General features: G+C 36.0%; 1 protein-coding gene across 2 annotated transcripts in view; it reads right to left on the minus strand.

The window, feature by feature from the left end:
- Positions 1–576: 576 nt before the first annotated feature.
- Positions 577–23,100, minus strand: part of ERCC6L2 (ERCC excision repair 6 like 2) — a 60,720-nt gene continuing 38,196 nt past the window's right edge. The window contains exons 1-6 of one of the 2 annotated variants that reach the window (XM_065656467.1): positions 22,503–22,550; positions 22,279–22,359; positions 19,357–20,554; positions 18,488–18,642; positions 3,898–4,082; positions 577–1,777 (exon numbers count right to left, since the gene is read on the minus strand). In XM_065656467.1, coding sequence (XP_065512539.1) covers positions 799–1,777; positions 3,898–4,082; positions 18,488–18,642; positions 19,357–20,554; positions 22,279–22,332 — 2,571 coding nt within the window. In that variant the 5' untranslated portion in view covers positions 22,333–22,359; positions 22,503–22,550 and the 3' untranslated portion in view covers positions 577–798. Of the gene's footprint in view, positions 1,778–3,897; positions 4,083–18,487; positions 18,643–19,356; positions 20,555–22,278; positions 22,360–22,502; positions 22,551–23,100 lie in introns of those variants that run through there. The other variant, XM_065656466.1, reaches the window with a different exon arrangement.

Genomic DNA, 23,100 nt, shown 5'->3' on the forward strand with positions numbered 1-23,100 from the left:
ATTTTAAAAGACTATTCCCCCTCTTCTTTCCTTGCATAGAAAAGTGAATAATACAAATGTATTGTCCAGACCACATCATCTCAGAGACATGACAGAAGTCTATAAAAATAAAAAAAGGCAGATGAAAGCGTAATGAGAGATTAAATTTGACACCTAGCATCATTTAATGTGCTATAGGTCTTGCACTGAAAAAGAGCGGACAAACAAAAATTGGTGATTCTTCACATCAACCAAGCTGAGAAACTCACTGCCACAGGATACTGAAGATAATTGGAAGCTCCACAGCAAAACCACAGAGGTGGAAAAAAGTCGCCGTCAAAGGCTACTAGACACAAGACACCATCCCTGCTTCATGAAGTCCTTGAGTCTCTAGTAGCTCAAAAAATAAGTGGAATATCACTGTCAAATTCTGTTTGTATCATTAGGTTCTGCCAAGATGACTGAGGGTGTCCAAATCTAAGTAAAGGGGAAAAATGACTTGGTACTCCTACTGAGTCCAGGAATATAATCAGAATTCAAGACAGCAAAGTACACTGAGAACATTTTAAAAAGTTTAATTTAAAATTAATACATCATAGCTTACAATATATAGTACTTATGCACTATCATGCACATATGTACTATATATTACATACATAATTACATATTCACATCTGTAAAATGTAAATCTGTATCATCATAAATATGAATTCATCCCTTTGCCTTAATTTCATGGAGGTATCACATTTTGCTGCATACTGCTGTAGAAATTTTAATGTTCAACAACAATAACTACAGTGCAATCGATGTATAAAACATTCATTTTACTACATTACAAGATGTAGTAGTGGATGGTTCATCTGAATCATCTGGACTGTATTTTTTCCATAGAAAATTTTCATTTTTTTTCCAAAGAGAACTTTCACATACTTCTCTCTCTCCTGTCACTTGGGGATGAGCTGCTCGTTCACACAGCTTCTCTATGACTGCTACATCTGTGAGCTTTCTGAGGCTCTCCTGACTCTGCTCGTTCAGTATGTCCCAGAAATCTTTTGGTCTCTCCTTTGATTTTTCTACTTGCCCTGAAGTGAATCTCCTTGGTGATTCTGTAGACCCACTTCCATCATTTCTGAAGAGGTCATTGAGAATAGAGGTATCTCCAAGTAAGTCCACAAAAGACTTTTTCTTATAAGTCTGAGCTTTTCTCTCCCCATTTTCTGACTGAGACAGGGCTCTTTTTCTTGGCAGTTGTGTTCCTTCCGAGTCCTGCTGCCCTTCACAATCTTTTACAGGCAGCACCTCAATTATTTCTGATTTACTGCTTACTGACCCAGATGCCATAAAATCTTTGAATGCCTGACTGTTTCTCCTTTCAATATGTTGAGTAGCAACAGTGGGTGATTGTTTATATTTTGCATCAACACACACATCTTGCAAGTAGGAGTCATTGTGAAGCTGCTCTACTTCTCCTCTACAGCTTTGCCGGCTCTGTGTTTCTGTAGTTGCACTCAGAAGCAGCAGTCCTTTAGGTGGTGAAGATCTAGACTGAGATTTTCTGAAATTAACAACGGGTTTTCTTTTTCTGGAGTGTGTTGTACCCATTTCTCTTTCCTCATAGTCATGTGAAGCTTGTGCTGGCATTTCAACCGGGAAGAAAGGCTCCATCTCCGGATGCTTGGAAACGTAGAATGCCTTCAACATCTTCTGCCTTGTTTCTGATGTAGCTCTTGTAATATGTTCTGCAAGTTCTTCCACTGATCTCATGTTAAAGTGGGATACCATTTCCTCAAATTGTCTCCTGTAATTATCAGGAAGGAAAATTGTGTTATTTTGACACCTTTAACTGGAAACAAAAGCAGATTTCAAGCAATTCATTCAATTCACGTGCTTCACATATCCCAAAAAGTAATCACTAAAAGTAACTTCCTTATTAGGAATGCTGGGGTTTTTACTAGCAAAGAGAAGAAAGAATAGTGACCTTAGAATAACGGGAGTGACTTCTGAATCCCAAACTCCAGTGTGATTTCCTCAGCTTATGATCCAAAAACTTACTGCCTTTCAGTGTAGGTAAGATATTGTACCAAAGGAACAGATTTCAAAAGGTATTTAGCTACCAAAAAGATACAGATGGACAGATGGCAGAATATTTCTCTGTTTGGTTGGGGTTTTTTATTTTTATTTTTTTTAAAAAAAGATTGTTCAAACTCCTTTTAAAAGAAATACTAAACAAGAGCTGGATAAACATATTCACAGTAGACATGGACTCACCCTGCCATCCTATCCAGTAAATTATGGAATATTTTTTTTCTGCTAAGAGGCTGTCCTGGTTTTGGCTGGGATAGAGTTAATTTCCATTCTAGTGGCTGGTATAGTGCTGTATTTTGGGTTTTGTGTGAGAAGAATGTTGATAATACACACACATTGTGGTTGTTGTTAAGCAACCTTTATACCAAATCAAGGACTTTTCAGTAGAGAAGGCTGGACATACACAAGAACCTGGGAAGGACACCGCCTGGACAGTTTGGGTCAGCTGTCCTAAGGGGATATTCTGAACCATATGATGTCATGGTCAGTATATAAACTAGGAAAAAAATTATCCAGGGGATCACTGCCTGGGGACAGGCTGGGCATTGATCTGCAGGTGGAGAGCAATTGCACCGCACATCACTTGTTTTGTATATTCTATTATTATTATGATTATTACTGTAATTTTCTCTTCCTTTGCTCAACGTTTTTTACCTCTGCCCATGAGTTTTGTGCTTTTTTTTTTTCCCAATTCTCCTCCCCATCCCACTGGGAGCAGGGAGGAGTGAGTGAGCAGCTGCATGGTGCTTAGTTGCCAGCTGGGGTTAAACCATGACATAAAGCCAAGCTCTAACTAAAGAAGATCACCCTGAGTTAGCCACAGTCTGTGGTCAGGTAACCTATCTGGAAGGCAGGAGAGATGGGTTTATGCTCCCTTTGCAGAGAGAGGATGTGAAATGTGTTGACTTTCCTGTATGAGGACTCCAACAGGCAGCAAGATTTAACCCTATTTGGCCTCAAATGCCGCTTAACTGGTTAGCTCCAACTATACCCTTTCTGTGTGGTGGCTGCAGACATCTTCTCACTCCACCTTACAGCAACGCAGAGGCACCTCATCATCCTCATTCAATGCACAGCACATCCAGATGTACTACAAAGCCTAACTGTGAGCCAGGTGCTAAGAGATGACCTGCTTAACATTTAAGAGTGAATGTGCTTAAGCTTTTTCCTAGATACGGCTTTAGGATCTTCAAATAACATTCTTTATCACTTCATTGCCTTTGAAAATTTTACCTCAACAAATTACTGATAACTATGATTACTATCTTTGAACTTTTTTAGCATGAAGGCTTCCCCTTTACCTGCCTCTTTAATACTTAGAATTTTCAGTACCTATAATAGTCAGCAAGTGTGGCACTTCAACAATAACAGTTTGGATAGCTGAGGCCAGCTGGCTAACATGACAGATGCTGAACAGTTACAGGTATTACCTACACACCAACTCTCACATAGTAACTTAATTGCCTCAACCAGTAGGCAGTCAGAAGCTCACACATTAAAATTTCTTGTTTCTAAACAGTTTAAACAAGGGTTTGTAGTACTGCATGATGCACATACCATGAATACTTGTGGTGATGACATCTGCACAGTTATGTAATACATGACACATTGAATCAACATGTTAAAGTAATTTGTGGGTTTAATCCATTTCATTAATCAATTATGGTACACTTTGCATAGTGTGAGTGGAAATTTCCCATTAGTTCTGCTCTTGACATGAAAAATAATCAGTATTCCCTGAGTATGGCTGAAACAAAGACAAAAGCAACTGCCCAGAGGGATATTCATTTCAACCTTAGAATTTTACTTCCATCTCACCAAAAACAGTCTCACCTGCGGATTCCTTTTGGTGTCTTTCCAACTAAGAAGGTGGTTGAACCTACTCTGTGCACTTTTTTGCTTTTCTGGGTCACAGGATGCGTAACATACAGGTAATGTTGATTCCTGCTCACTGATACTTCTTGACCTCCCTTAATGTTCTTCTCTGCTGTGTCATCTTCTGGGTTTTCTTCATTTTTCTAGTAAAATGAAAAGTGGAAATTGTCAACAAAGCTGTGTCTGACATAATTCTATCACTCTTAGCTAGCACTCAAAGGTTTGAATGCTAAAGACTGGGATTCAGAGCTGCAGTGTAGACCCCCTACTTGGTCACAGGAACAGAAAAAAAAAGTAATTACGCGTTTCACTTTCATTATAATACTGATGGGATTAAAACACTAAACAATCACGATGCTTCATAAATGGAGAAACACAATTTTAAATGTAACAGTCATAAAAAGCTAATGTTTTAATGAAACTCAAGAAGATTGTGCTATGATCAACACATCATGCACTGACCATCAATGTTTTGCACAAAAATACAATCCTATTTACACCTTAGTTATTTTTCAGAAATCCTAACAAATTCTCACCAAAATTTCCCCTTTGCCAAAAGGCAAGCCAAGGGAAATATGAAAATGAAAGAACATGTTTGAAGAGTGGGGAAGAATAGAAAAACAAACAAACTAAAAACAGAAAGGCAACATTACCATTTTTTTCCCCAAGTGAGATCAGTAAAAAGAATAACCGCTTAGTGATGTCCTCAGTCCCCCTACTAATACCACTTCAGAGATGAAAACACAAACTGTGTTCACACCTTGTCATCTGCAGCTCAAAATTTGGTTTTGGATCTACAGTGTTTCTTCCCAATGTGTTTCTATTTGATCCATGCCCACTTCCTCTATTTCCATGGGCTGTTCACAACATTCTCAAGCTTTAGGATCTCACATCTGTTCTCAATCCATTACTTTGGCAAGTAACCTCAAACTAGCAAGCAGAGAGAGATGTTAATATTAAGGGACCTACAGGCATATATTTTCACTCCTTAAGCTAAATGCACAACTCTAAAGAATAAAATTTCACTGGACTATTAAAACTTACACTATACGAAACTGAAAACAAGGCCCCAATTAACATAAAAATGCTATTCTCCCAATAATGTTATGATGATAGTAACAAAATTAATGCTGAATTAGCAGATGTTATCTACAGCATAAATATTCTACAGTTATCTTGCTAATTTTGTATACATTTGTTTACATTTTTAAAAAAATATACATGGATAATACAGAACTTTACTTGGAAAACGTGTTTTAAAAGAAGAAAGCAATGCTAGTTTTAAAATATATTTATCTTGATGGAATTTTTGCATGAAAAATATTCATAGTATTCAGATCTCACTATGATAAGACCTAGTGTATTTGTCACTCTGTCAGGAAATCAGGATTGTATAATTTAATTTAAGCAAGCATAACTTGCATAGAATACAAGCCTAACCATGTCAATGCCTGTCTTAAAAGTATTTAAAACCCCCATAAATGTGCATCCATTTACCTCTTATTAAACAAGACCAAAGTATATAAGGCAGCAATACTTTGGTTTACACATCTGTTCAAACACAGAAGATTAAAAATCTTTTTGGGAAAAAAGCCAAATGTTGTAAACACACTGAAAGTCGTAAAATTGCTTGTCTTTGCAGAGAACTAGAATTAATGTAAAAAGTCCTGCTAATTGCAAATAAGCTCACAAATGGCATATTTAGTTCTGGAAGTACAAATCTTTAACTACATTGACCCACATTGCCAAATCCAGAAGAAGAACTCCAAAATACCACCATATACACACAAAGAGCTCCCTTTCTTCTGCCTAAATTAGCTGCTCAAAGTTTTTTCCTTATGGTTAAACGAGTTACCCCAAGAGCTGCAGAAGCTAATGCCAGTGAAACCTCATAGACACTTTGAGTTACTCCTGAAAACCCAGCTCCCTGGAGCAAAGCCAATTGGTTAAATGGCACCCAGTTAGGCTGAAACACAATAACTGGCTCTGTTGAAGTTGTGAACATTTTTGAAAGTTTGCCAACTTAAATTCAGCCCCCAACTCCCAAATCTACTGATTTTTTTTTTTTAAAAAAAAGATAAACATTTTGTGAGTAAAACTGAAACACTTACTTCAGTTTTTCTTAGTATACCTCCATGTTTGCTGAAGGTCAAATCTGAAGTTTGTTACTCTGAGTGATACATGGGTGAGACTCTAGGTAGAGGCAAGCTTTACATGCATAGATGAAAATATTCTCTGTATCTTTTTACTGGCATTACCATGAAAAAAAGTGAAAACTTCAGTCAACATTCCAGCACTGTCAACACTCCACACTATTTTGCTTTCTTTTGAATTTCACTTCATGCATTACTCTCCTTCACTCTTCCCTCTCTCAGCTGATTTCCTTCTGATTCTCTTTCAATGTTTGTCTACTAACTCACTGATTGAGATCTATTTCATTATGAAAATTTCCTTTCAGCAACTTTCTGTTTTCTGTTTCACAAACACTTTCTCTACCAAACTATTATGCGTGTCCCCCCATTATTTGCTCTTACATGAAATCCCAAGTTGACTTTACAGCACTGATCTTATTCACCCAAGTTATCATTTATATCATATGCATAAGACAGTCTCGCAAAGCAGATTGAAATGAATAAAATTTGATTCAGCTAGGAACCTGACTCTTGTTCATACGCTAGTGATACAAGCACATTTAATCTATTTATACTATTGCAAGTCAGACCCTTTATGAATTAATAAACGTTACAACCAAAAGAATTGAATAAGACGGGAAACCAAAGTCCTCCAACACAAGAAGTATTCTGTGCACTTTATCTTTGTTTAACTTAAAGTACTTTGTATTAATTAATGCACTTAGGGAAGTACAAGTGTTGCTGAACTTCTGGAAAGAACATTTTAATGATATAAGCTCTGACTACAGTATTTTCAAATCACTGTTGGACAACTGGAAAGACAATAGTGATGAGTCCATACAGATATCACTGTTTCTTTATAGTCCTGAGATTCAACAGAAAAGGGAGGGAGGGAGGAAGGAAAGGAAGGGAGGGAGGAAGGAACGGAAGGGAGGGAGGAAGGAACGGAAGGGAGGGAGGAAGGAACGGAAGGGAGGAAGGGAAGGAAGGAAGGAAGAAAGGGAAGGAAGGAAGGAAGGAAGGGAGGGAAGGAAAGGAAGGGAGGGAAGGAAAGGAAGGGAGGGAGGGAAGGGAGGAAGGATCAATTTTTTGTCAAAAAAATCCAACTATTTTGCCAAATAGCAAATTTGCCTTTGTTTTATGGCTCACCCATGTAACTACTGAAAAATGTTAACTAATTTAACATAGGGAGGAGAAAAATAATTAAAACCACTCAAATGGCACAAATAGCAGCACAAGTTATTTCTCCTGGAATTAAGATTCCACCCAACACCTAAATAAGTAATAGCACGAGGTTTTTTTCTGATGCTAAAATGTAAATATGCTTAAAAGTTTCAAATACATTTTTATGGGCAAGTTATTCAGACTGATAACTAAAATCACAGCATATAAATCCAAAAGGATTCTTGCCAAACATTATACCGTCATATACACACATCATGTCTGTTAAAACATATTCTTCACATACTGCAAAGCATATCTTCTGATCAGCCTTCTGATATACATGACACAAAGCTAAAGAAATACAGCATAAAGTATTGGCTATGTGTATTTTAAAATAATTTTTACAAAAAAACTTGACAGCAATCATGAAAACAGTTAGTCTTTACTAAATGTTTACTTTAATATAAAAACAATATGCATTTGAAGTGCATGTTATGAAATTTTCACTGTTCAAAGCAGAAAATTTTCATTAATCTTGACCACATACTTATCAGTTGTCTGATAAATTAAGTGCACCTATATTGAATTATTTGTAACACTATTAATGTATTCTTCACATTTTTTCCTTTCTCAAACCAGTAACTTAGCAGGAGAAAGGGTGCAGCAAAATAATTCCTTTGACATCAGAGACAAAAAAATTTCAATTTAATTATTCAATGTGACATTTTTATTACTGTATTAAACTTTGTGCACTTCCAATTTGGGAAGAAAATCTTCACACAAAGTTCAAAAGAAACAATTTATTTTCAAACACATACATATAAGACAAAGGCCACAGATGCAGGCTGTTTAGTAGAAGGCAACATTTTTTGTATTTAAAAAAAATATGAGACAAGGTTACACTAATTCCAGTAAATTGAAAGAAATAAAGTTCATGAAATACAGTAAAATGAAATTGTGAGAAGCTATTGCAAACTAGGGAAAATAATGTGCAGAAGTGTACCCATTCCTCCCTGTTTTATACTTGTTTTCTTACCCTATCCCCCCTTCATTTACTGCACTTACTCTGAAGAGGCTTCTCATATATTGCAACAGGAAAGACGAGGGCTTATTATGTAGTTGTACAGAAAAGAGCTTTTAAAGTATTCAGAAATTCCAGGGACTCTTGTCACACATGAAAAAATATTTTCCTAGCACAGATATCTTCCTCCATTCGTTTTTTGTTGTTGTTGTTGTTGTTGTTTGTTTGTTTTTTTCTTTTGGGTGGGGCGGGGTGTTGTTGTTATGTATGTCTCTTGTTCTTAAAAGTATATATCAAGTTCTGGATACCAATAATGAGTTTCCATTTCTTTGGGTTACATGTTATGGACAGGCCATAATAATGAGTCCAGCAAAAATGGAAGCATCTGCACATTTACAGTCCCACACAGTTCACATTTAAGGGTAATGCACTTTAAGAACAATGAGGACACGCAGCTAAGCATCAAACAAAAATTTAAGTGCCGCAATGCAGCCACCACTTCTGCTTAGAGACACCATCTTTAACCCGCAACAACTCTTGAATCTGTTAGCTCTGTGTGACAATGTCTCCTGCTGCATAGTTACAGAAGCTTTAAAAATAGTATATCCCTACCAAACCCAATTTTTTTCTGTCTTTGATGGTACAAAACTTCAGTATGTGTTCTTCCTACAACAAGCATAAAGAAGTGGCTCTACACTCTGGAGCAATGAATGCTAGTCCATGTATCTTATACATTCTCAGACATGACTGCGATGATTGGCCACCTTAAGCCTGTGATTTTCCTCTTCCCCTCTTTAGCCCCTTCAAGTAAGGCAAAAGAGAACAAAGTTCATCTTTTTTAAGTACAGCAAGATGAAAATGTACGGGAGGGTAAGTGAACACAAGCTAGGAGTAGGATGAGTAGAGAAAAAAAGATAAAAAGATTCAGGGACACTTATTTTTTTAATCTGTTTCACATTTGTGGCAATTGCTCAAGTCATCAGACTTTGAAGATAATGATCGTCCTTCAAAAGCCTGAATCTGAAGTTGAAAATATGTTTGCATAATTATTCTTCAGCCATAGTTGTACTGTGCCTGAGCATCTTCCTCTCTTTTATTGTCTGACTACCCAAAATCTCACTATATAAGTGTCTTGCCAGATACTGAGCTCTAGTCAGCAATAACCCTTTCTCACTTCTCCACTCACAGCTGAAACTGTTAACAGGCTTTTTCTCTTCGGGTATGCATGAAACCACTGCTGCCAGATATCCAGGATACTTTCCATTGCACAGTTTCATTGTTTATTTTCATTTCTAAAACAAACAAAAAAGGCATTCTCAAACCTCTAGCTGCCTTGCAGTCACTCAAATCATACAAAAGCATGAAACACAGTGAATTCAGTATGACTGTCCTCTTAAAACACAGCTTGGAAGCAAATAACAAACTCTTATAACATCTTCTACTTTATATTTTTCCCCTCCCCTCAACACCTGAGAATACACATGACTTTCCAGATATATTGTGAGTTGCAGCTGGTTTTGGCTGATTGTTTTTATTTAGATAAGGTGATACTTACTGCATTCCAGAGAATTTATCTACTTCAATTACAACTCTAGACTATTTCAGCTCATCTTTTTTCCCTTTGTAGTTTTTCTTGCTTTTCCCTGGGAGCTTTTCCCATAATATGTATGAATTACTATGACCTTTCTATATGCTTTTCTTGAACATATGCTATTCCTAGATTTTTTTATCTTACCTGTGTCTTCTCTACTTGTCAGGACATACATAAATACTCTGAAATGTTTGCTGCCCGACTGTGTGTTCTTGGTCTTGTTTCCTTTTCTCTTCTACACTTATACACGTAGACATGTCAAACAACAATTTCTTCCAATTTATTCTGCATGCCAAGGAAGACAAAGTATAATAGTAACTACATAAAACTTCATTGTTTTCTCTAAAATTGAGGCCCACATGGTCAAGATAGTTAAAAAGTTATCAAATAGTGAGACTGTCTCTACTTTCATTTAATTCTTAAATAAACCAGAATGGCTTTTCGACTTGCAGAGGACACACTACTGAACAAACTATGTATTTCAGAGAGTTATGGTGAGTTACACATTACATAGTTTGAAATAAGCCTGAATCTTATCGTATTTTAGAATGATTTCTGATGTGGATATTAATTTTCCCTCTGACTTTAACTTTCTTAATTGAAAAGACTCACTCAGACAGTATTTGTCTACTGCACCCAGCTCTGGAGCCCTCAGTAAAGACATGGACCTGTTGGAAAGGGTCCAGAGGGGCCACAAAAATGGTCAGAGGGCTGGAACACCTTTGCTGTGAGGACAGGCTGAGAGAGCTGGGGTTGTTCAGCCTGGAGAAGAGAAGGTTCTGGGGAGACCTTACTGTGGCCTTTCAGTACTTAAAAGGGGCCTATGAGAAAGATGGGGACAGACAGTTTAGCAGGGCCTTTTACGACAGGACAAGGGGTGATGGTTTTAAACTAAAGGAGGGGAGACTCAGGCTAGGCGTGAGGAATAAATTTTTACACTGAGGGTGGTCAAACAGTAGAACAGGTTGCCCAGAGATGTGCTAGATGCCCCATCCCTGGAAACATTCAAAGTCAGGCTGGATGGGGCTCTCAGCAACCTGATCTAGTCGAAGATGTCCCTGCTTATTGCAGGGGGATTAGATTGGTGACCTTTGAAGATCCCTTTCAGCCAAACTATTCTATGATTCTATGATGCTGTTCTAACAAAACAGGACTGTAGAATGAGAATTAGAGGCAACTGTACATCTAACAGTCAGTAGAAAACGAAGCTAACCAGCTTAAAATTTTAGGATACTCTAGGACAACCACATTTATATTCAAACTTTCTGAACTAAACAAAGCTACTGAGGATGTCAGCTATGACTACAAAGGCATCTAATATTTGATAGTATCACAGCAGACCAATATTCTTCAAGCTATGAGAAGTGTTAGACTTATTTTGGACTCTCCAAAATACTCTGCCAACAACAAGAGACCAGTATTTAGCTATACCTGCTGCTAAAAAGCAAAGAAATTTTACCAGAGTTATATGTTATCATTTTCCTCTGGTTGTCATACCTAGATTTTCTGCTTGTATAATCTGAGACCAAAGACATTCCTTAAACTCTAATATTTTGCTTGGTAGCAGAGAATTGACTACTAAGTCAATTGAGGACAGCTTGTGTTCTCTCTGTTTCGACTTTTGAGTCTGTTTCTTCCGCGATCAGGTAACAGAGCAAGAATTCCTCACTGGGATCAGTTTTATTTCATTTGTAGACTCTTTAACAAAAAGAATTTGTATAAGCCACATCACTGTACCAAAAACCTGAACATAAGTCAATATAGTTATTACCACAGTTGAGAATGAGGGAAGATAATCAGCCTGTGTCAGAATTCAGTGGTAAGGGAACTGCTTATTCCAGTGGAAGCCTGTGGACTGGCACCTACCTTCTTTCACTCTCTCACCCCTCCATCTGTAGGAGCAAAACCAAAAGCCATGCACGTACACCATAATGAAAATACAATGGAAAGCCATACTGAAATGGTTAATTACACTGCAAACTGAAACAGTAAACTCAATAAAGCATCATTACAGGCTAATCATTTGGGAACTATTATTTTAAAGCTGAATAGCATTCCCCATCCTAGAAGAGCAAGGATAATAGAACGTTATCTCCCAAAAGCCTACTCTTTGTAAGCAGCTATCTAAACTTGTTGAATCTGAAAGCTGTGCGAACACAATTCGATCAGAGTTACTATAACTGATAGAAAGTCTTTGTTTAAATAATCTACAAAATGTCAATGTAATACAAATAAGATAAAGAGGAGTTCTTAATGACACAACTTTTGTATTTACAGTATTCTCAACACCCCTTAAATCTGCATTGGAGATACAAAGGGTACGTTTTTTCCTAGGCTGACAGCATGCTTAGTTCTCTCATTTACACCACATTGCAATAACATAAAGAGGGGTTTACCATTAATCCAGGTTTTACTACAAAGCATCCCGTTATTTCTCTGTCAAACACCGGCAAGAGTGCCAAATGTCTGTCATCCAATTCAGAAGATTAAGTCTTCTTTTATAGTGTAATTCTTGTACAAATTTATAAAAATACAGATACAGTTTCTTAGAGCTGGTCACAGTCTATATTTTGGCCTGAATTCATGCCACAGAGGTTGAATATGACAGCTGGCAGGAAGCTGAGGGGAGAATACATCCTCCCCCTTTTCAGTCACCACATTTCTGTTGCCATAGTGATTAATCCTCAATTGAATGGCTGTCTTTGTACATTTCTTTTCAGTAAAACTTTAAGTAAACTTAAGTTGAAAACATGCAGCTGACTAAAAAAAAAAAAGACTCCATATATTCAACAGGTACAGTACAAGTTCTTGCGACTAATACTTTGCCACGTATTAAAATGTGCAAATTAGCTCTAATGTGGGACATTATCAGTTTTTCAAATTATTTATTATGTCCTGTTCCCATTTTTTGTATTTTTTGGTGAAACCTCGAACCCTTCTACAAAGTCTTCCTCATGCTCCAACTCCCCCACCAAGAGTTTTATTGAAGAAACACTACACAAATTCGGCTTTAAAGGAACTAGAGAAAGCCTATTGCAGACTTCTGTACTTGTGTAAGATGTCTCACATAGGCCCTTTTTGCCAATTAACACAGAAATTAATTAGAAAATTAATTAAGGAATGCAGTCATTTAATTCAGAATAGACTAGAAACATTAGAAGAAGATATTTAATCTTGCCTCTGGGAGGCTTCTATTTCTTATGGTAGCTAAGAAAAACCTTCACAAATAACAGTGCAAGTTATCCAAAAACCAAAGTAAAAAGCTCCTGCACTGAAAATCAGCCAGGTTGCTTTGAAACTTGGAATCCACAGGAAAAAAGAAGGATCAAAAAAATCAAAAACTCTAAAAATACTTAGGTGATTAAGGTCTTAGAGAAGTTGTTAACACTTTCATTTTTTCCCCCACATTAACCATGTCAGAATAATTTTGAGCAAAATATTACGTGAATGACTCAAGACTCATTTTTTTCCCCCCTGAAAGGCTGTAGGTCTGTTCAGAAAATTATAGTCTGGCTTTATACATCCACCATATCCAGTTTACAGGTTCATTTCACATGTTTTCTTTTACAAGCTTTTGTTTTCAATATCCTTCTTTCTGTATTTACACAAGAGAGTACTTCATTTTGTTATTCAGCTATCTTCTTAACATATTGTGATGGATTAATAGAGAAAATAATCTTCCATTTGTTTCATTAAAACAACAGTGAATTTTTAATCAAGTCTACTTGCATGCACATGTAAACAGAAGACTTGAATTGAAACTAAAATGCAGAACACAGATAACTCAATGTCATTAAAACAGGCTAAACCCAACAAAATAGTGCAGGAAAAAGCAAGTTATTTATTCCAGCAGAGTAACTTTTAATATAATCTTCTCTTGCAGTTGTACATGAAAGACCAGAAAACCCTTCTTACAAATAATCTTCCATGAAATAGCGTATCAAGTGTATTTTGTGGTCATATGCATAAGGAAGCAACAAAGACCAGCCCTCAGCAATTTATGCTGGAGTGGATATGTGCCACACTAAATCATGTCCATTTTCTACCCTCAGATTTTTAGAATACAGAAGCCTGGTGTGATCCTCCCTGCATCATGGCATCACAGATCTGACTGCAGTTTCTACCTTAACACTTATGACTTGCTATGAGAGATTAGAGAGATCCAGAGATCTTTAATTGCATAGAGACATGTGACTGCCTGAAACACTTAGGTTCTAGGATGTACAATATATTTTTAGAACTACAGAGGAGGTTGAGATGTATTATTAACCTATAATACAGTATAATCTGGATCTGCAAAATTTCTTCAAGAACAGCTGTCTGACACACTTCTGCATGGAACTACAATCCATGGCTTTGCTTTGATTACTGAGGCTCCTAAACACCTCTAATTATTGACCCTTCAGTGCATTCTACATAAGCAGCACTATCAGAAACATCAACTGTTTGAGGGAAGGTTATCATACTGCTCTTATGTCCTTTCTTCTCAAAATCTACATTGATCTGGCACTGCCAGTTGTGGTCAATGGTCAGAATATGGACAATCTTCAAACATAAGGTAATATGTGCAATTCAGGAACTGTCGGTAGTAAGTTAAACTATTTTTACTGTTACCCTAAATATTCTACATTTAAGGCATATCAAGTATATAAATGCCATGTCTATCTAAAAAAAAAAAGTTTAAGTACCTCTCTGGTTATACCTGCAAAATAAAGCGTAACCAGATCTCCACTGCTGTAGATGACTATGAAAGCCCCCTCCATAACAAGACAACAGTATTTCTTTTAATTGGAAATGGTACTCCAGCACACCTAACACCTACAAAATGTTCTTTTACTTTTATGCAATCCCATGTACTTCCGTGATAAAGGGAATATGTTCCCCCAAACACAGTTTATTTTCCTCTTTTCAGGATCACGTGATAAAAAACGTTTCACATTTGTTTGCTTCTACTATTCTCATATACAATCTTCAATCTTTCTTTTAATTCAGATACTGCAACAGATTTGGACTAACAATATTCAAGCAAAATATGGTTTATTCTCTTGCTTGTACAATTAATGCATACTTTATACTGCTACTTTTGCTGCTTTTAGATTTCATCTCACATTTCATAGCTGAAAAGTTGTGAGAAAGCTCTCATGATGCCTTGTTTTTATTTCTTGACAACCGACTTCATATTCTGGTTGCTGTTATTGAACTGTATTTTCAATAGTCATATAGAATTTATGGAAATACACACTAAACAAGCATTCAGCACTATAAATGAACATTTTAGCTGCACTAGTCAGTTTTCGCAATTACTTTTAAAACAGAGTATGACTGCTCTCACTACTGCCTCTGGAGAAAGAAGAGTCAAAGGATTTGGAGCAGTCTTGAAGTCAAGTACCAGGACTGTCACGGAACCTGGAGCACAAAGCATGTAAGAGCAGACAAAACAGTAGCAAGGCCTATTCCTCATAAAGAGAAGCAAGATTTTGATCCCTCAAGTCTTTGAAGGTACAGAATAATAGCAGGTTAAAATAATTTGTTCTATGAATTCAGAGAAAAAGTAGCTGGGGAATATGAATGCAAGCACAGGTAACACTAAGGACAGAACGACTACTCACTACTGAATAAAAAAATAGGCTTGATTGAAACCTACAGTTTAAAACGTTAAGAGAGATTTGACTGTGAATTACATCGTGCCAACCATCCAGATCCAATACAGACCTTCTGAACTCAAATTGAGGAAAGAAATTACCATCAAGACAAACACCTTTTCTTATACCAAAGTTCAAAGTTTACACTCTCTATAACCAACTTATCTCCAAGCTTATTTATTTGTTTAAGAACAGGAGTAACTAACAAGATGTTCTACATACCTTTAAAGTTCTCTTTTGAGGAATAAAGCTCCCTGCTCCCTGTCCCTTCTACCTTGGCTCTCAAGAATCTCCTTTCCACACAACCTCTCACTTTGAAGGCAGAGTCCTCACAGGTTTTACAGTCTGCTCCAGCTTTAAGCAATTTCTACAACTTAAGTGACTATATCAGTCTCCATGCTTCAGCAATAAAGGAAAGACTAATACACCTAATTTATACTCCTTTTAGCTTCTGCAGGCAGAAAACCAGGAAGAAGACATTTTTTTTATATTGCTTTCTAGTAACTTATTTTTGCTGTTACTCATATTCACCTAATTTCCATAAATTAGCTACTGAAACTAAAGAGCTTAACCTGACACGCGAAAGTTCATGAGAATTTAGTAAAGCCAAAATGTGTTTAGATGACTAGTCAATAGCAACAAATCAACAAAATGCCAGTGTTCTCACAAGGGGTTGTCTTAATTGATTACTTTTGCTTATTGTTTGTTACATTTTCCTTACATCTTATTGCTTATTATAACATTGTTTTTTATGCCCATCGTTCCAGATTCATATGTAAGCAGGAAGCAAAAACATTTCAATCAGTCTTCAACCAAGATTTGCAGGAAAAGCTGTATTTCCCAACTTACAACTCATCCACTTCAAAAGAATACTTTGTTAGTTTTTAAGTATTCTTGCATCCCTTTCCCAGAGATATTAGTAATTTATTGAAAAATGTACTTGAACTTCATTAAGTCATAAATGTGTTATTACAGACAGATCACAGAGCAAACCTGCAAAACAGGAAGACAGATTTGGCATAGGGAAGATGAACAAAGGATATTTTACTTTTGCCCTAAGAAGTCTATCTATGAAATGAAAAGAAGAGATTCTTTTTTGATCACTCCTACTTAGAAATAAGACAATTCGATTGTGTGCTTGAAAAGTAACATAAATATTATCAGGGCATTATTCAGAAGCCTTCATAATGCAATCAAATAAAGCTTCAATATAGGTACACCATTAAAAAAAGCTTCTAATTAAGAATGTGATAATTGATACCCAGAGTGAATAGAAACAGCTACATGACAATTTCTGAGAAACACTGTTAGACCAACAATGCTAAAAAGCAACATCAGTGCGAAATAGCAGCTGACAAAATTTTTTTTTTTTTTTTTTCAATGGCTATCAGTTTACAATTAACATTGCAGGATTTAATACTACTATTTACCTAAAATATGATGGAAATTTAAACTGTTCAGTTGTGTTTTTAAAATTACTCAGAATACTACTTCAATCTGTTGAGCACAAAAAATTCAAAGCTCCACATTTAAGAATAGGCAGCCATCTAGAGATTATTTCTAGATTAGTGCCTCTATGTAAAAGGAAGAATAGGAAGCAAAGGAAGAGGCAGTCTTCTCACAATTATTGATGTTTTTCTTCCTACTTGGATCTCCAAGGGAACTGATGCTACTGTTGCTTCTGAGTGAAAAATAGATACCTTAGAAAAACAGACTCACAAGTTAATAAAGATAAATTCATTTGTAATACTTGCCGTCACACAAACTCTAAATAATGAGAGGTAAGTTACATGAACAACACTAATGAACTCCCACAAACTAGTTTTGAACATAGGTGAATCAACAGACATTTACTCAAAGTGCCCTCTTCAAAAATTTCTGTCATGTAGATTTAGTTCCAATAACGTGGTCAGCCACTGCCATTAAATAACTACCTTTCTACAGTATTCTTGAGTATTTTTGACCAACTTTTCTGTTAAAAAATGACATTCTAATGTAAATACGTTAGAATTGAAAAGACCTCACTTTTACTGGTTGTCCTGGTTTGATCTTAACAATGTAAAATGTCTTTGGCATCCCTGGTAATGCTTTGATTAAATAGAGTACATCAACAACACTGTAAGAAACTCTTCTAGCCAGTGAGGGTGTTCAACATCCCAGAACAACATAGTCTGATGTCTACAATTTCTATAGTGATTGCTAAAATGTTTGTAAAGACTAAACTGCACATTCACCAATTACTTACTCTATGCGTGTGGTTTAACTTAAGAATTGGTCTAGGAAACTGCACGTTTATTACAAGGCAAACAACACAGTGTCCAGATAATCAGAATAGATTAAAACCACTGTGTAATAAAAACAAAAATCTGGAAGCTGTACCTGAATTTGTTCCAGATTTGTATGTATTCCAAATGTAATTAAACAAGATGCATGACCAACAAAGGCATAAAACATACCTGTTGCTGCAAATGAGCACTCCCAATAAACTCTAATTTCATGTTTCAGACATTAAGCATAGACAATTTAACTCATTATAGTGACTGCATGTGTCCACCTCCAAAAAAAAAAAAAATATCTGTAAACTGATGTATGTTTGACCTTTTACACTACAGAGATTCCAGCAACTGGATTTTTCTTAACTGGATCCAGGACAAGTTGAAGTTTTTTCAAGCCTCAAATGAGAAAAACATGGCACAGAATTTGGTTTCAAACACCCAATCTTTAATCTTACCTTTTCCCTCACAGAAAAATCCCAAAGAGGGTGCTGCAGTGCTTAATTCCTAACTCTTTCAGAACTGGCCAATGTAAAAACTACCCCAAAAAACAAAACACAAAAGTAATTTATTAGACCTCCATTTGAGCCTCCTCCTCCCATCCTCAGCAGCTTTGATCATTCATGGTGGCCATTAGCAGAAAAACAAGTTTGTTAGAGCTTTTTAAGATGAAAAATGAGGATTAAAAAAAGTAAAGACAACATTTCCCAAACATTTCTCTTTACCTTGGCACTACAGACTGCTACATTAGCAGGGAGCTGGGAAAACTGCTTCAACTCAAATACATCTCGCACCGCCCATCGGCTCAAGCGATTCTCAGCCTTGCTGGATCCAACCACATTCTGATTCGAATGAATATATGCCACTTCTTGAACACCATCTGAAATAACAAAAGAAAGATATAACCAAAGATGTTGGTTACTTCAAAATCCTGAAGGTACACAGTTGCACTGAAGGATATTTTAATTTTTAAAAAAAGTTTTATATGAAAGTTGTAAAATTTGTTAAGATTTCACTCAACATCAAGTTTCTCAACTCTATGAAATTAACAACAATCATTAGACTTATTCAGATTTATCCAGACAGTTTAATACTGCTTCGTTTTTTTTTTTCCAGACAGACAAAGAAGTTTCAAAGCACCTATGATTTAATGCCTGCAATATTAACGTTTAAAGTTAACTCTCTAACAGAATTAAATCTTCTACATGGTATTTCAACATCCCAGATCACATATTTTTTTCATGTACCTACATTTTTATTTAACAGCTGTGTCAAGACTTTTAAGGTTTTACAGTTCAAATATTTAGATTCGTGAATTCTTAACAAATTCTTCATTCTTAGCATTTTTCAAAAGAAACTGTTTAACAAAATATTACAAAGCAGCCAATCACCCCAGAAGACAGGACAGCAAGGCTAATAGGTAAAAAGAGAGATGCAGAAGGACATGACTAAATAATTTAACAGAGCATTTATTAGTATCTTGTAACAAAAACATGTACAGCAGGAGGGACTCAAAACCTGCCAACAATGATAAATTAAACATATATTACTACTTCAGCTGCAATAAAATCAAAGAAATTAAATTAATAGCTACCTAAATATCTGTCCATTGATTCCACTTCTCGTTCTTGATGTTCAAATTCAGTTTTACTTGCAGAAGTGCTATGCACAGCATAACTGCTAGACTTCATTTGTGCAACAGAGGTATCTTTAACAGGATGAAATATTTTAGGCCCAAAACGAACTCTGACTCTCTGGCTTTTACACTTATATCTTTGCTTTCTGGCATGATTTTTCTCAACTGGTACGTTATCTTCAGAGGATGAAAATTCATCTATATTCTGAGAATCACTTTCCTTTTCTTTTTTATTGGTCTTCTTTGCTTGTAGCAGAGATTTGGAGACATTACCCAGTCCATTGTTATGCACATGTCTTTCTTTCCATTTTGGAAAGTTGAAAGTTCTTAACTTTTTTGTTTCAGAATTGTGGGAAATTTCAATATCATCAGACTCATCACTTACGTCGTTTGCTTCTTTTAAATCTTTTGTGCTTTTCTTGATATCTTCAAAAGACCTGACTGCGCTGGAATTTGACTCAGCGCTATGGAATCCAAATTGCCTACTGTCTCCCTTAAATACAAACCCATCTTTTTCTTTTGCTAACTCTTCACAATTTTCAGATGTTGACCTGTATATTTCAACTTCTTTACTAAGCATTGGTTGATGGCATGATGGAACTTGGGTAGGAAAGATGATGTCATCATCCTCTTCAGAACTGCTTTCAGTTTCCATTACTATATCACTCTGCTTTGAAACACCTTGATCCTCACTTTCTCTGTCCTTTTCCTCCTCAGAGTCTGATAAAATGAGCCAGTCTGTCCTAGGCATATTTTGTTTATCAGTTACATCTGTTGACTGAGCAGCTTTTCCATGCTGCAAATCAGGCAGGTGGCTTTGACAGTTCTGAAAATCACTGCGCCTGCTATTTATATTTGTTCTTATATTCTCGTCATCAGAACTTGAATGATTAGAGTTATAACTATTGCGTCCTTCCTTCATAGTTTTAGTTTCTTTCTGCAACAACTTAGAGAATCCACATTGCATTAGGGAAAGCTGTCCCTTTGTTAACATTAAATTATTTGCATTGGAAGGCTTCCTTCTGTCACATTTTTTCACAGAAGCTTCCAGAATATCATCATCACTAAAGTCCTCACAAAAATCCATTTCTTCTTTCTTCACTTGTGCCTGAATGCTTTGGGGATCTCTATCTTCTTTACAGTCTGTTTGTTCACACTAAAAATAAAGGTATTTAAAACATAAATACTACACGAAACACACCTAATTTCAAAGCTATATGAAAAGATGGGTTTTCACTATGTTAGCCAATCAAAAAATATACAAAATAATATTACAACACAAAAATAGAAAGCAAATACAAAACACATCATAAAGAGAAATTATATTAAAGTGTTTGGCAGAACAAAATTTTTAGCAGAATAACAATAATAACTAAAAATATTACATATTTGAGACAAGATATGCTGCGTGATGCTAAAACAATCTATGGCTTCACAATACATACCCATGGGTTTTTTTGTTGCAACTTTTCATCTTTCAAAAGTAGTTTGAAAAGCAACTTCATGATTCAAACCTTAAGACTGTGTTAAAAAAATCTCACAGCAGTGGTCAACCTCCTTGTATATGGGGGCTAACACAGTTTCAAAGAGCTATGAGTACATAACATTCTGCTCTAAAACTAGTTGAGGCCTACTGTAATCAAACAAATTAACCCCAGACAAACTTAAAACATTCTGAAGATACAGAATTCCAGGATATATCTCCAAAACTGCGTACTACTGCGGTAAGTATTATGACAATATGTAAATGGAAAGTCAGAAGGGTAAACATAAGCTAAAAAAGTTACTGTCTGTCACCAAGTCCAATGTGAGATCATGATCATACAGTGAAGTTTCAGCAATGTGAGGTTATGACCAATGTGATGGCATACTCATTTAAATTAATACCGTCATTTACCCACAAAAATCTCCAAAAAGCATAAGACAGAGTGGCTAATTTTCAGTGCCATTCAGTGTGATCTAATCTAATGATATTTTCATACTTAGAGACCATATTGTACACCTAACTGTTGATTTCCCAAATCACCTGAATACAGTGTTAAGTCGAAAACATTCTTAAAAATGCTCCCATTAAACACAAGCTCTTCAGGGAAAAGAAAATATTCTAGAAGAAAACATTAGCTACATTATTTAAAAAAACAAACAAAAAAAGAGCGTTGAACAGACCATTGATGTGGTGGGAATCACTGTCTGATTACAGGGAATAAATACCCCATGTCTTCCGCAGAGGTCCACAAAACCTGAAGCAAATTTTCGATCCTCTAAACCAGGGGTGTCAAACTCATTCTCACTGGGGGCCATATCAGCCTCACGAATGTAATTTTAGGGCTGTATTCGGCCCTTTGAAGGCAACCACGAGGCTGATGTGGCCCCCAGTGAAAATGAGTTTGACACCCAAGCTCTAAACCAATGGCACTCCTTTCCACCATTTACTAATCAAAATCATCTAAACAACAGTAGGTGTCTGATTCTCAACTGACTTCTTGATCAGAAAGCTGTCATATCATATAATGTCATATATTATATCATATCATAAGGCTGTCACTCTTAAGACACTACAGAGCAATGCTTCAGTAAACAACATTGCTCTGTAATAAAAGCATGGTACTAATAGCAAGTGTTGCAAAGGTCATAGAATACCATATTACCAGGTGTTCAAAATCTTGCATTTTAAATACAGAAATACTTACAGTATGACATTAACTAATGCTTTATTGTATGTAAAACCTGGGGCAAGCAGACAATAAAAGACAGCAATTGCAACTATGGTAAAAGTATTCTATTATCACGCTAACAAAATACTGTCCATATTTGCCACTGTAGTATCAGGAACTAGAGGGACAGTCATGCTTTAGTCTGTAGTTCACAAAGACACCTCACCTTTTCTGAGTTGCATGGAAGAGTCTCTTCCTTTAGCCATGTAGCTGCTGTCATGACTCCTGCTTCTACTCGCCCTTCCCTCTAAAACAATAAAGACCGTATGTAATAAAAACTGTATCTGTTCAAGTTAACAAATGCAAGCCCAGAAAAAAATAGTTTTTCTTTCTACCTACAGAGGTGTAAGCACCAGATATACAGCCAGCCAAATCCAAACCAAGACTTACATTTTGGCAATACACTTAACTGCTCTTTAATCTAAGGCATAACCTGCAAGAAAAGTAACATACTGCATAAGTTGGGAAGATCTTATGCATACACTGTTTCAATAATTTTAAACTTTTTCAAAAGCAGAATAACTTGTACAGTGTTCAAATTACACACCATGTTTTAATTTAATTTAGAGAAGTTTTGAGCTTAATATGCCCAAAATACATGTTCTTACACCACATTACTCTTTTGGCTATGCAACCTTTATACTTCACATTCAGTAGCCTCTTCCTAGCATCAGCAAAATAACGAAATAAAGGAAAATACAGAAAGAAACCTAGAATAAAGCTGCAATAAATTCCAAGATGCAAGTTGTCTGCAGCAAACATGCTGGACAGAAAAAAGTGTAATACTGCATATACGTAAAATCAGTTTGCACTATAAGCTATGGAACTGGGCCAACAGTCTTTTTAGAGTAACTAAGAAATTAATCTTAAAATATGAAGTGTCAGTGATTTTCTCCCACCCTGTAACATTTTTAAATACAGCATTATAAAGTATATTTTATTAAACTGTTTTGATATCTCAAAATGTACTATAAAAGGTTTACTATGA

The sequence above is a fragment of the Caloenas nicobarica genome, chromosome Z, assembly GCF_036013445.1.
Source record: "Caloenas nicobarica isolate bCalNic1 chromosome Z, bCalNic1.hap1, whole genome shotgun sequence".
Taxonomy (NCBI): domain Eukaryota; kingdom Metazoa; phylum Chordata; class Aves; order Columbiformes; family Columbidae; genus Caloenas; species Caloenas nicobarica.